This window comes from Neophocaena asiaeorientalis, unplaced genomic scaffold, assembly GCF_003031525.2.
Source record: "Neophocaena asiaeorientalis asiaeorientalis breed wild unplaced genomic scaffold, Neophocaena_asiaeorientalis_V1.1 scaffold7, whole genome shotgun sequence".
NCBI lineage: Eukaryota > Metazoa > Chordata > Mammalia > Artiodactyla > Phocoenidae > Neophocaena > Neophocaena asiaeorientalis.
The window spans coordinates 11631509-11647200 of record NW_020185337.1 but is presented as its reverse complement, the minus strand read 5'-3'; the positions used below and the strand labels follow the sequence as shown (position 1 = coordinate 11647200).

The 15692-nt window shown below is 36.4% G+C and overlaps 1 protein-coding gene across 1 annotated transcript in view; it reads right to left on the bottom strand.

Annotated features, from left to right (window-relative positions):
- STPG2 (sperm tail PG-rich repeat containing 2) overlaps positions 1 to 15692 on the bottom strand; it is a 270505-nt gene that overhangs the window by 225100 nt on the left and 29713 nt on the right. The window contains 1 exon segment of the mRNA XM_024736227.1: positions 13616 to 13618. Coding sequence (XP_024591995.1) covers positions 13616 to 13618 — 3 coding nt within the window.

The window sequence follows — 15692 nt, the reverse complement described above, 5'->3', positions numbered from 1 at the left end:
TATTGATAAATCCTAAATGTCTAAATGTACCAATAAAATATAATAAAAATAAAACACAAAGCAAAATTCACTCATATTAAATATTCCCACTCTCCCAGGATGATATGGACTGAATTGTGCACCCCCCAAATTCATATGTTGAAGCCCTAACCCCCTCCTCCCCTGGTGTGACTATATTTACGTAGGGCCTTTAAAGAGGCAACTAAGGTTAAATGAGGTCATTAAGGGTAAGGGTGAAGCCCTGATCCAATAGGACTTGTGTCCTTATAAGAAGAAGAGATACCAGGGATGCAGGTACATAAAGAAAGGCCATATAAAGAAAGAGCAAGAAGGTAAACAACTGTAGGCCAGGAATAGAGTTCTCAGAAGAAACTAAACATGCCAACACCTTAATCTTGGACTTCAGCCTCCAGAATTGTGAGAAAACAAGTTTCTGCTGTTTAAGCCACCAAGCCTATAGTATTTTGTTATAGCAGCCCTAGGAAACTAATACACAGGACTAAACTTTGTCATCTTATTCTAATGACCTTCTGTAACTTTTAACTATTTTAGTGAGAATCATAATGGCAGAAAAAAGACATTGTGCAAGTTGCCACAACATAGTCTTAATTCTTTTATTCTCTTTGCTCCTTTGAAAACTTAAAACTTAATATAAGGGTAGTTTTCCTGAAATAAAATAAATTTTATCTCAGCCACAGAGCTTGAATGTCATCTCAAATGTGATCCTGAAAAATCTATGTTTTTCCTCTCCCTAATTGTAAAGCAAGTTGATCACTGCAAAAATGAACAAACTATCAAACATGAAGAAAACATTTACTTTTTAACAAAAAGTGGGACATTGTGTTTGTAGTATACCCTTATTTGGCTTATTAGGCAAAGAATATCTCCTAAGAATATTATAAAGGGAAAGCTAGCCCACAATTACTACTATTATTATCATCATAATTATCATTTAGGAGCCCTCATAATATTTTTCTCTTAAAAACTTACATGAAAGAAACCAAATTCATCACTAGCCAGCCTATCAGATTTAAGGAAAAAAATAATTCCTAGAATTGCTAAGTCTTCCAATTCCCCAGGACCCCAGCCTCCAGATTCCTAAATTCAGAGCACTAAATTTAAAATATTACTTTACAGTGTTATGGGAAAAGTAACCATTTCATAAAATAGTTTTCCTAATTCAGTGTTTTAAGTTTATACTCATAGCCTGCATTTGTGGTGACCATGAACATTAATGAACAAAGGCATCTCAGTAAATTAAAAAAAGAAGAAGTGCAAAGATAAATGTGCAGTCAATATCTTCCCATCATCTACACCCAGGATATTACAACTAATGTAATTAATCTACCCTTACAAAAGTTTTTGCTGCCACTGAAAAAAATAGACAGTCTCAGATATAATTCAATACTAAATTTGCATACTTCAAGACTATAGACATGATTTTCCTTTTATTTAAACCAGTTAGATGGATCAAATACATGTCTCTAAGATTTTACTATCTTAAATTTGGAATTTAGTATCATGTTATAAGGTATAATCTTATTTGAACTCTACTATATAAATGGAAGGAAATCTTGAAATATGTTGTATTTCTGATGTAAAAGCATCATCAGTAATAACCACATCTATTACATACTATGTTTCTACTAAAGTCTTTCAATATACTATTAAATTCAAATAATCTGAATAAAAATTTATCAACTTATGTCTAAGTTACAATTCAATTGTATCCTAGCTTTCACAGAGGTTCAGAATAGTTATATTTTAAATATACATTTAAGGAATTTCCCTCTCATCCAAAATAATATTTTTGCATAAACTGTTCACAAATATGAATCCACATGGGCAGGCTTTTGGTTAAAAGTATCTTAATATATCATCATTACTCAAAATATTTTGCTCACACCCTAGTAGGTAAATATAGATGTGTCCTATATAGGATGACTTTGCATGTCCTCCAGGTAGGCCCAGAGGGCAGTGTTGGCAATAATGACCCATCTGTTCACTACTGGCAACCAGAAAACTTCTAATGAAGACAGATGTGGGTCACCCTGTACAAGCAGGCTGCAGGGTGTTAATGAATCCACCTAATGGTCACTACCTGCCACTCTTAACTGACTGATGACCTAAAATGTTTATTTTGAAAAGCAGAGATGAGTATTTCACGTACTCATCAGTCTTACCGGGACACTGCTCTCACTTTCTCTTACAAACTCATTCTTTACTACTTGTCTTTACCAATTCTTAGAAAAATTACAATTATTTATTAGACTCAGTCTTTTAAAATAACCTTGCTGCTAGCACTTTTGAGAAATTAATTCCTCCTAAATTCCTCTACTGACTGACTCACAGATATCAGCTCTATATGGTGATACAGCAACACTATATATATGAAACACAAAAGGTGATATTTTCTTTTATCATAAAATTCTTTAGGTACATTTATATATGTTATCATTGATATCAATCTGTCTAAAATGTTACTTTTTAAGATATATTTTCAATACCTGCTTTGAAATAAAATCATGATTTCACTCCAGATTCCAAAAAGAATGTTCACTTATAGAGACAAATTCATGAAATATTTATATGCCCATAAAAAATGTATACAGATGGCCATTTTACTTTCCGAAAGATGCTATGGGTAAGACTCTAGAAACATAATTTATGAAGTTGTTTTTCAGAATAAATCTGTATTACATTGTACCTAAAATCTTAAAGAAAATCTAATGCAGCCATAAATTGGTTCTTAGAAAAATTGGTACATATAAAAGGTGAATATATACAATCAAAAAGTGAAAACATACAACTTTTAAAAATACACATTTTATGTATAAATAAAACTATAAGAAATATTATTTAAAGTAATTGTTTAAATTAAGTTTGAAGGAGTATCTATAGTTTACAAACTATATTGCTATAAATTTCATTTTCTGTATAGAGATTTAAAACAACCTGCTGGGGGCTTCCCTGGTGGCGCAGTGGTTGAGAGTCTGCCTGCCGATGCAGGGGACACGGGTTCGTGACCCGGTCCGGGAAGATCCCACATGCCGCGGAGCGGCTAGGCCCGTGAGCCACGGCTGCTGAGCCTGCGGGTCCGGAGCCTGTGCTCCGCAATGGGTGAGGCCACAACAGTAAGAGGCCCACATACCAAAAAAAAAAAAAAAAAAAAAGAGAATAACAAGATTTAGCAAATAAAAAAACCTCTAAGTTCACAACAAAAATAATGTATTTCACTTCATTTTTTATTGTATTTTATTTTACTTTATTTTTTATTTTTTTTTGCGGTATGCGGGCCTCCTCTCACTGTTGTGGTCTCTCCCGTTGCGGAGCACAGGCTCCGGACGCGCAGGCTCAGCGGCCATGGCTCACGGGCCCAGCCGCTCCGCGGCATGTGGGATCTTCCCGGACCGGGGCACAAACCCGTGTCCCCTGCATCGGCAGGCAGACTCTCAACCACTGCACCACCAGGGAGGCCCCTCACTTCATTTTTTAAAGAACCTAATTAAATATAGGTCTATATCACTATCCAAACTCTCACTACCTGAATGCAAATATTTAAACAACGACTTGCCAAGCATCTTACCCAAAATTCAGTACTTAAATAGAAACTTGTTATAATGAATCTGAAGATGCATGCCGGCAAAAAATGTGCCCTGCACAAATCTGGGCAGAACGTACAGAGTGGTCTGCAGTCTTGTCTCAGCTGTTATCCTGATGAGATCACTACTCTTTTTTTTTTTTTTTTTTAGAGTACTGTGTATTACTGCACTCATCATCTTCCCACTCCCCTCCACCCCTCCCCTGCTCCCCAGGCTTAGCACTTCATTGGTCCCAGATTTTGCTTCTGCCAGGTGGCTGAGGATAAAATCAAACCAGACAATTTGGAGACTTTTAGTATCTATAGCAGCTATTTCACTGTTTATTTACATTACAGAATATGTTTTTTTTCAAATTAAAAAGTAATATCTGACATAGAACAGTATTATTGTCTATTACATAAGAACATACTAATGAGCTCAATAAATGTTGTTTTTTTCTTAATTAGGTAACTGATGTTTTAAATACCCTGCTGAAATCCTTGTGTGATTGCTACACAGCTGTTTAAGAGTGTTTTGGAAAATTGATGTAGGATTTTTGCATGGGCTGGTTGTATTATTTTTTGTCACTTGAAATAACAGAACACAGCTTCTAGCTACCCAAATATTTGCTATCCAACATGTTTTCAGGAATGGATTAGATTTGAACAAGGGAGTTCTGTAAAATAAACAACTATTAGAATAAACAACCTGAAAAACTTTTCCACATCATCATGTTTAAGAATGACTGTTACAGTTTATGTGGAATCTGGATATTTCCAGCTTGCATTAAAAGTCCTCCATTATTTCCATCTTCAGCTTTCTCTCAGTACTCACTAAAACAACCCCACTTAGAGTAGTCACATTAGTCTGTCAGCTACACACACATTATGTCTTCTACTCAAAATGTCCTCATTCACTATTCTCCATCAATCTGTTCTCTAATATTTCCTTTAAAAGCTAGCTTAATATAATTTTATTCCTTCATTCTATAATTCTTTTAATCTACCATGTGTTAGGGATTTAAATTCAGTAACACATAATCCCTCAAGAATGGCATGGTTTGGCAGACAATTATAGTATGATAAATGCCATGATTGAGGTATGCATAAATAACTAAGAGTTGAATCTCACAGAAGGAATGGGAGTCAGCCATATGAAGAGAAAGGGAGCAACCCAGGAGAAAGAACAGTTTATGCAGAGGGAGAGGGGTAGGGGGATAAGGGTGAAGAATGGTAAATTCAAGAATCTAAAGGTAGTTTGATACAACTAAAGTCCAAGATGCATATAGAAAAACTGTGATGTGTGCAGTTGGAGAAGTAGTTAAGGGTCAGATTATAACAGCTTTGCATGTCATGATAAGAAATATTAAGACCCATATCACTCAGTATATCCCTGTATTTCACATACACTCTATTTTTAACCTTCACAGATTTATATCATTCATTCATTCATTCAGCAAATGTTAGAGGGAATACCATGTATTTTCTCTAATTGTTTCCTCTACATGATTTGTGTCTCCAATTAGGAAGCAAATAAAACCCAGGCTTTTTTTTTTCCAACTTCTGAAGTCCTAAGGCAACTAGTGTAATGCTAAGCACACAATACTCACTTCAATAAATGCTTCTTGAATTAAAATATTAATAACCTAATTATCATCAGGTTATTTAAAACCATTAACCTAGCTTTTATCTTGGCAATAATCCTAAATTAGCAAAAGGTAAATAACACATGCAGATAATTACAATGTCTCTCCTTTAAGAAAAAAAAAAATCAGTAAAAGCTTAGCTCTCTCCCTTTCATTTTAGGCACACTCCCTGAAAGTGCAAACAGTCTATATTCACAGGATCCTGTTCTTTACCATCCACCCATTCTTCAATCCACCACCACCATGCTATCTTCAACCAGTCCAGTCCACCAGAACCGATTTGCTAAAGTAACCACTGATCTCAAAATTCAGCAAAGTTCAGTGGACCATTTTCAGTTCTTATCATTATTAACCTACCCAAAATATATAACACAGGTGGCAACTACTTTCTTAAAATACAATCAACCTCTGGCTCCTGTGAGGTCACTCTTCCCTATTCTGTTCCTACCATTTTTAATCCTCCTTGTTCCTTTCTTAGATTCCCCCTTCCCCCATTTATCCATTAAATGCTGTCAATCTCCCTGGTTCAATCCTCACCCTTTGTGGATTATAACCCAATGACTAACTCCTAAATCTCCAGTCCAGATTTTTCTCAACTTTCTGACTACCTTCAAAACATTTCTACCTATATAACAAATAAATGTGTAAACTAATGTGATTCCCACACTCGTGCATACATGTGTGCACACATGCACACATATACACACACACAGTGTGGTATGCTTTCTGTATTTCCTCTAACGCACGCATACATACACACACACACACACAGTGTGGTATGCTTTCTGTATTTTCTCTAACTCTCTACAACACCATTCACACAGTATTCTAAGTGAGAAATCTAGAAGTCATCCTCAACTTCCTTGCCACTCATCCTCCCATATCAAATTAATCACTAGATAAAAGTCAATGCTAACATCCAGGTATATATTACCCCCTCATTTCACTATCTTAATATAGCCATTCACTATGTGACTCACTATGCATCACCTCATGACTTCTGCCTCCCTCCCCTTCCCCATATCCCATCCATTTGACTCACAGCTTACTGTCCTATTTTTCTGAAATTACAAAACTGTTCATGAATCATCTGTTTAAAATATTTACTAGCTCATCATCACCTACAGATAAAAATAAAAACTGCTTTTCTTAAAACTTCAAGGCTTTGCACATCCTCTTTGCCTATAATTTCTACTCCATTTGACAAATACCTACTCATCCTTCAAAACACAACTCAAACATATTTTGGGATTCTTTTCTGACTTGTGTCATCCCCCAAGCAGAATCAATGGCTTTCTCTTCTGAAGTCTCACTGTACCTAATTTGGATATCACTGTATAATTCTTTATATATTTGTATCTTCCGTCAATGTATGAATTCCTTGATTCAGAAAAGTTTGTACTATTCCTCATCTTTCTATCCACACTACGGAGTAGGTGTTCAATCAATACTCATTAAATAAGTAATAGGGGACTTCCCTGGTGGCACAGTGGTTAAAAATCCACCTGCCAATGCAGGGGACACGGGTTCGATCCCTGGTCCAGGAAGATCCCACATGCCACGGAGCAGCTAAGCCTGTGTGCCACAACTACTAAAGCCTGCATGCCCTAGAGCCCACACACCACAACTACAGAAGCCTGCACACTCTAGGGCCCACGTGCTGAAACTACTGAAGCCCGCGTACCTAGAGCCCATGCTCCACAACAAGAGAAGCCACCGCAAATGAGAAGCCCGTGCACTGCAACGAAGAGTAGCCCCTGCTCGCCACAACTAGAGAAAGCCCATGAATAGCAAAGAAGACCCAACACAGCCAAAAAAATAAAAATTAAAAAAAAGTAATAGTAATAACTATAACTTACTGAGTGTTAACAAATGTCAAACACTGTGTTAAGCAGTGTCTGTGTGTGTGTGTATAATCACATTTCATTGAATTCTCACAATGACATTTTTGTTATATTTTTATATATATTATTATTCATATTTTAGAGATTTAGAAGGAAAACTACATAGGCTCAGAATGGCAAAGTAACTTGCCCAAGGTCACACAACTAGTACGTAATGGAGCAAAAAATTGCAGTGTGGTTCCAAAGCGTGAACTCCTTACCACTAAACTATGAATAAATCTAAGAATGCTTTGTTTATTTTATAAAGTTCTTAAAATTTTACCATGAATGACTGTGACTTCAATATATATAAAACTCACTAATAAGAGTACAAACTATTATACAATTAGACTTGAAGATATCAGATGCTCTTCCAAAGGATATTGAATCACTGTTTAAGCATTAAATAAATGTTTCCAACTCCAACCTCACAGCTTTTTTCACACAGTTTTGTCCATTTATATTTTAATGATTCAATCTTTTCCTCTAATCTTTCTTGACATCTATCTTTTTATTTTTGAAACCCGTAATTTAAAAATTGGAAAAGTTGGGCTTCCCTGGTGGCACAGTGGATGAGAGTCTGCCTGCCAATGCAGGGGACACGGGTTCGTGCCCCGGTCTGGGAAGATCCCACATGCCGAGAGCGGCTGGGCCCGTGAGCCATGGCTGCTGAGCCTGCCCGTCCGGAGCCTGTGCTCCGCAACGGGAGAGGCCACAACAGTGAGAGGCCCGCATACCGCAAAAAAAAAAAAAAAAAAAAAAATTGGAAAAGTTTTTCTAGAAAATAAGAAAAGTGATCACTCAGATTTCTGGATACAGTAACCATAATTCAAACAATTAATTTGTGTTTGGGGGAGAAAAACACATTTAATTGTGTGCAAGTCTTCCTAAATCTTTGTTTATCCTCAAATTTTAGCTCTTTCAAGGTCACCACTACATATTTCTAGCTGCAATAAATTCCAAGTGTCTGTTATAATGCCCACAAATCAGGTAGTTTAATAAATGTTAAAGACTAGCAATGAAAAGAGAAAAGGTGAAATTTTCACATCAGAAATACTGGAACAATCCACCCATAAGAGAAAATCATTAATAATAATGTAATGGCAGGCTTCAAAAAAAAAATCACAAAAGGCTATATATTATTTCTGCCTCTTATGTCCTTATTATTAATCTCTGTAGCATGTTTTTGAAACTACAACTTTCTACTAGAGATCTACTTAATACCTACTTAAGAAGAGTACATTATTTTTTGGTATATTCTAATCTAGAGGAAAACCAAGTTTATATATTACAACTTTAAAATATAACTTCTGAAATTCTAACAATTTTCATAAATTTATACAGACAAATGAACAGAAATGACAGCTCTATAACTTAGTTTGCAACCAGAATTTAAATAACATTTTGAAATATATAGTTCCAAGTTATTTCAAGGTGGCAGACCTATCAAAGAACTAAAACTTCTAATTTAGGTTTGCTCAGGATAACTACAAGGCGAATTTTCATACCACATGATTTTTAACCATTTGTTTTAATGAACATGGGAAATGAATGAATAAAGATTTTCTGTCGATAAAGAACCAAAGTACTGGCGCCACCTACTGACATTTTACTCAGTTTTTCTGACTGATCAGAAGCTACTACAGCAACTTCCTAAGTTTTTTATTACCAAATCAAAGAACTTCAATAGAAATAAGTTAAATGTTTTTGTATATTAAAGACATCATTAATGTTAAGGAGGATACTAACAAGAATTTTCATTGCCAAAGGCAAGACATATTCCTGTGGAAAATATTCACTTTGAATAAAAGTTAATAGTTGTGTTTCTTAACATATCAGTAGAGTAAAATGCCAAAATGCATTCAAAAGATATATTGAAACAATACTGTGTATAAAACAGAATTAAATAGATTTCAAGGATATGATAAGTAAAAAACACAATCATTCATATTATATTCATATTATTATATATCATATTTTGTTGTACCATCAGAAAATGCTTACATCCAAAGACATTAGAGTACTTACTTGCCTATTTATTTTATTGCTTTAAAACTTATCCTTCGAAGGCACTATTATGAAAGGGAAAACCTAAGCATTCTCTAAATTAAAATTTTAAAATAAAATGGCTCATTTTTCAGATCTGTAATCATTCATTCAAAAAAGATTATTAAACATTATGTACCTCACTCTATTAACTACAGGAATACAAAAGAAAAAAAAAGTAGAATTAAAGATTCTTGTCCTATAAGAATAATGGTTTAATTGGGGACATAAGATAAAAACATTTTTTTACAAAAAAGATTCCATATACAAGAAATAATGTTATTCAGCCCTGAACCAAGATGGCAGAGTAGAAGGACACGCTCTCGCTCCCTCTTGCGAGAACACCAGAATCACAACTAGCTGCTGGACAATCAATAGGAAGACACTGGAACTCAACAAAAACCACACCCCACATCCAAAGACAAAGGAGAAACCACAATGAGACGGTAGGAGGGGTGCAATCACAGTAAAATCAAATCCCATAAATGCTGGGTGGGTGACTCACAGACTGCAGTACACTTAGACCACAGAAGTCCACCCACTGGAGTGAAGGTTCTGAGCCCCACATCAGGCTTCCCAACCTGGGGGTCTGGCAAGAGGAGGAGGAATTCCTAGAGAATCAGACTTTGAAGGCTAGTGGGATTTGATTGCAGGACTTCGACAGGACTGGGGGAAACAGAGACTCCACACTTGGAGGGCACACACAAAGTAGTGTGTGCATTGGGACCCAGGGGATGGAGCAGTGACCCCAGGGGAGACTGAAACAGACCTACCTGCTAAGTGCTCTAGGGTCTCCTGCAGAGGCAGTGGGGGTGGGGGGGCTGTGGCTCACTGTGGGGACAAGGACACTGGCAGCAGAAGTTCTGGGAATTACTCCTTGGGGACAGCCCTCCCAGAGTCTGCCCTTAGCCCCACCAAAGAGCCCAGGTAGGCTAAGTGTTGGGTTGCCTCAGGCCAAACAACCAACAGGGAGGGAACCCAGCCCCACCCATCAGCAGTCAAACGGATTAGTGTTTTACTGAGCTCTGCCCACCAGAGAAACAGTCAGCTCTACCCACCACCAGTCGCTCCCATCAGGAAACTTGCACAAGGCTCTTAGATAGCCTCATCCACCAGAGGGCAGACTGCAGAAGCAAGAAGAACTACAATCCTGCAGCCTGTGGAACAAAAACCACATTCACAGAAAGATAGGCAAGATGAAAAGGCAGAGGGCTATGTACCAGATGAAGGAACAAGTTAAACCCAAGAAAAAACAATTAAATGAAGTGGAGATATGCAACCTTCCAGAAAAAGAATTCAGAATAGTGAAGATGATCCAGGACCTCGGAAAAAGAATGGAGGCAAAGATCGAGAAGATGCAAGAAATGTTTAACAAAGACCTAGAAGAATTAAAGAACAAACAAACAGACATGAACAATACAATAACTGAAATGAAAAATATACTAGAAGCAATCAACAGCAGAATAACTAAGGCAGAAGAACGGATAAGTGACCTGGAAGACAGATGGTGAAATTCACTGCTGAGGAACAGAATAAAGAAAAAAGAATGAAAAGAAATGAAGACAGCCTAAGAGACCTCTGGGACAACATTAAACGCAGCAACGTTTGCATTATATGGGACCCAGGAGGAGAGAGAGAGAAAGGACCCAAGAAAATATTTGAAGAGATTATAGCCAAACAATTCCCTAACATGGGAAACGAAATAGCCACCCAAGTCCAGGAAGCGCAAAGAGTCCAATACAGGACATACCCAAGGAGAAACACGCTGACACACATAGTAATCAAATTGACAAAAATTAAAGACAAAGAAAAATTATCGAAAACAGCAAGGGAAAAATGAAAAATAACATACAAGGGAACTCCCATCAGGTTAACAGCTGATCTCTCAGCAGAAACTCTACAAGCCAGAAGGGAGTGGCAGGACATATTTAAAGTGATGAAAGGGAAGAACCTATAACCAAGATTACTCCACCCAGCAAGGATCTCATTCAGATTTGATGGAGAAATCAAAAGATTTACAGACAAGCAAAAGCTAAGAGAATTCAGCACCACCAAACCACCTTTACAACAAATGCTAAAGGAACTTCTCTAAGTGGGAAAGACAAGACAAGAAAAGAACCTCCAAAAACAAACTCAAAACCATTAAGAAAATGGTAATAGGAACATACATATCGATAATTACCTTAAACGTGAATGGATTAAATGCTCCAACCAAAAGACAAAGGCTTCCTGAATGGATACAAAAACAAGACCCATATATATGCTGTCTACAAGAGACCCACTTCAGACCTAGGGACACATACAGACTGAAAGAGAGGGGATGGAAAAAGATATCTCATGCAAATGGAACTCAAAAGAAAGCTGGAGTACCAATACTCATATCAGATAAAATAGACTTTAAAATAAAGAATGTTACAAGACACAAGGAATGACACTATATAACGATCATGAGATCAATCCAAGAAGAAGATATAACAATTAGAAATATATATGCAAACAACATATGAGCACCTCAGTACATAAGGCAACCGCTAACAGTTACAAAAGAGGATATCAACAGCAACTCAATAATAGTCGGGGGACGTTAAAACCTCACTTACAACAACGGACAGATCATCCCTCCAGACAAAGATACTACAAAAAAATTACAGACCAATATCACTGATGAATATTGGTGCAAAAATCCTCAACAAAATACTAGCAAACAGAGTCCAACAACATATTAAAAGGGTCATACACCATGATCAAGTGCAATTTATTCCAGGGATGCAAGGATTCTACAATATATGCAAATCAATCAATGTGATACACCATATTAACAAACTGAAGAACAAAAACCATATGATCATCTCAATAGATGCAGAACAAGCTTTGGACAAAACTCAACACCCACTTATGATAAAAACTCTCCAGAAAGTATGCATAGAGGGAACCTACCTCAACATAATAAAGGCCATATATGACAAACCCACAGCAAACATCATTCAAAATGGTGAAAAACTGAAAGCATTTCCTCTAAGATCTGGAGCAAGACAAGGATGTCCACTCTCACCACTATTATTCAACATAGTTTTGGAAGTCCTAGCCACAGCAATCAGAGAAGAAAAAGAAATTAAAGGAATACAAATTGGAAAAGGAAAAGTAAAACTGTCACTGTCTGCAGATGACATGATACCATACATAGAGAATCCTAAAGATGCCACCAGAAAACTAATAGAGCTAATCAATGAATTTGGTAAAGTTGCAGGATACCAAATTCATGCACAGAAATCTCTTGCATTCCTATACACTAATGATGAACAATCTGAACAAGAAATTAAGGAAACACTCCCATTTGCCATTGCAAGAAAAATAATAAAATACCTAAGAATAAACCTACCAAAGGAGACAAAAGACCTGTATGCAGAAAACTATAAGACACTGAAGAAAGAAATTAAAGATGATACCAACGGATGGAGAGATATACCATGTTCTTGGATTGGAAGAATCAATATTGTGAAAATGACTATACTACCCAAAGCAATCTACAGATGCAATGCAATCCCTATCAGATTACCAATGGCATTTTTTACAGAACTAGAACAAAAAAATCTTAAAATTTGTATGGAGACACAAAAGACCCCAAATAGCCAAAGCAGTCTTGAAGGGAAAAAACAGAGCTGGAGGAATCAAACGTCCTGACTTCAAACTATACTACAAAGCTACAGTAATCAAGACAATGTGGTACTGGCACAAAAAGAAAAATATAGATCAATGGAACAGGATAGAAAGCTCGGAGATAAACCCACGCACCTATGGTCAGCTAATCTATGACAAAGGAGGCAAGGATATAAAATGGAGAAAAGACACTCTCTTCAATAAGTGGTGCTGGGAAAACTGGACAGCTACATGTAAAAGAATGAAATTAGAACACTCCCTAACACCATAAACAAAAATAAACTCAAAATGGATTAGAGACCTAAATGTAAGACCAGACATTATAAAACTCTTAGAGGAAAACATAGGCAAAACACACTTTGACATAAATCACAGCAAGATCTTTTTTGATCCACCTCCTAGAGTAATGGAAATAAAAACAAAAATAAACGGGACCTAATGAAACTCAAAAGCATTTGCAAAGCAACAGAAACTACAAACAAGACAAAAAGACAACCCTTAGAATGGGAGAAAATATTTGCAAGCAAATCAATGGACAAAGGATTAATCTCCAAAATATATATGCAGCTCAATGTTAAAAACAGAAACAACCCAGTCCAAAAATGGGCAGACCTAAATAGACATTTCTCCATAGAAGACATAGAGATGGCCAAGAAGCACATGAAAAGCTGCTCAACATCATTAATTATTACAGAAATGCAAATCAAAACTACAATGAGGTATAACCTCACACCACTTAAAATGGGCACCATCAGAAAGTCTACAAACAACAAGTGCTGGAGAGAGTGTGGAGAAAAGGTAACCTTCTTGCACTGTTGGTGGGAATGTAAATTGATACAGCCACTATGGAGAACAGTATGGAAGTTAGTTAAGAAACTAAAAACAGAATTACCATATGACCCAGCAATCCCACTACTGGGCATATACCCAGAGAAAACAGTAATTCAAAAAGACACATACACCCCAATGTTCATTGCAGCACTATTTACAACAGTCAGACCATGGATGCAACCTAAATGCCCATCAACAGATGAATAGATAAAGAAGATGTGGCACCTATTTACAATGGAATATTACTCAGCCATAAAAAGGAACAAAACTGGTTCATTTGTAGAGACGTGGGTGAATCTAGAGACTGTCATACAGAGTGAAGTAAGTCAAAAAGAGAAAAACAAATATTGTATATTAACGCATATATGTGGAACCTAGAAAAATTGTACAGATGAACTGGTTTGCAGGGCAGAAATTGAGACACAGATGTAGACAACAAACATATGGACACCAATGGGGGAAAGCGGAGGCAGGGGGTGGGTGATTAACTGGGAGATTGGGATTAACATGTATACACAAATATGTGTAAAATGGATAACTAATAAGAACATGCTGTATAAAAAAATAAATAAAATTCAAAAAAAAATTTATAAACCTCTAGCCAGGCAAAGTAAGAAAGAAGAGAGAGGATACAAATTACTGATATCAGAAATGAAGGAGCGGGGGCTTCCCTGGTGGTGCAGTGGTTGAGAGTCCGCCTGCCGGTGCAGGGGACATGGGTTCGTGCCCCGGTCCGGGAAGATTCCACATGCCGCGGAGCGGCTGGGCCCGTGAGCCATGGCCGCTGAGCCTGTGCGTCCAGAGCCTGTGCTCCGCAACAGGAGAGGCCACAGCAGTCAGAGGCCCGCGTACCACACACACAAAAAAAAGAAATGAAGGAGGGGACATCACTACAGTTCCCATATGCATTAAAAGAATAAGGGAATACTATGAACAATTCTATGCCCATAAATTTGATAACCTAGATGAAAGGACCAATTCCTTAAAAGACTCAATCTCCCAAATTCTCATGAGAAGAAATAGATGATCTGAATAGGCCTATGCCTATTAAAGATATCAAGTCAATAATTCATAACCTTCCAAAACAAAAAGCACCAGACCCAGATGGATTCACTGGTGAATTCTACCACACATTTAAGGGAAAAATTTATACCAATCTCTACAATCTCTTTCAGAAGATATAAGCACAGGGAATACTTCCTAACTCATTTTATGAGGCCAGCATTACCTTATTACTAAAACCAGACAAACACATTACAAAAAAACCATAAACCAGTACCTCTCATGATTTAAATTAACACTTTTTATCTTGTTTGAGATTTATAATTGTTATTCTATGAAAACAATTGCATCATATTACTCTGTTATTGTATCTTTTTCTAATAGTTCTATAAGCAATATTTTTCCTTGCTGATTAACATTCAGGGGAAGACAGAGAAAATTCTTATTGAAATACTCACTGATTTCTCAACTGAGAGTCATTTATCCTTACTCTAAATGATCCATTTTGAAATGTTTATCCTATAATCTTCAAGTTTTTAAGTTTAAATATACTAGAGGAAAAAAATCCCAGGTTTTTGTGCCTACAAGTTCCAAATAATTAAACTGAAACATAACTACAAAAAATATTTAATGGCATTTAGATTTTTATATTAATATACACTACCTAGAACAATGAAGATAAAAATATTACTATGTACTAACCAGACTTCACCAAGAATATTATTCTTAGTTCTCAAAATCATATTTTAAGGAGAGAAAGATTCAAAAACTAACGAAGATCCCTAGATAACGTCAAAGGAAAATAAGTTATCCTGAAGCTAAATACTGAGAATAGTCAAAGATATTTAGAACATTTATCCTTACTAGAAAAGATTTAAAGGGAGATTTAAAAGAAGTCATAGGAAAAGGGAGAATAAATAGACAACAAGCAGCTAAAGTTAGGTCAGTTTAAGAAGGAAATTGTAAGAAACAGAGTAGTCCACTACTGAAACAAGAAACCTCAGGGGTATTGAGTTCTTTATCACAAGAGGTGTTCAAGCAGAGACA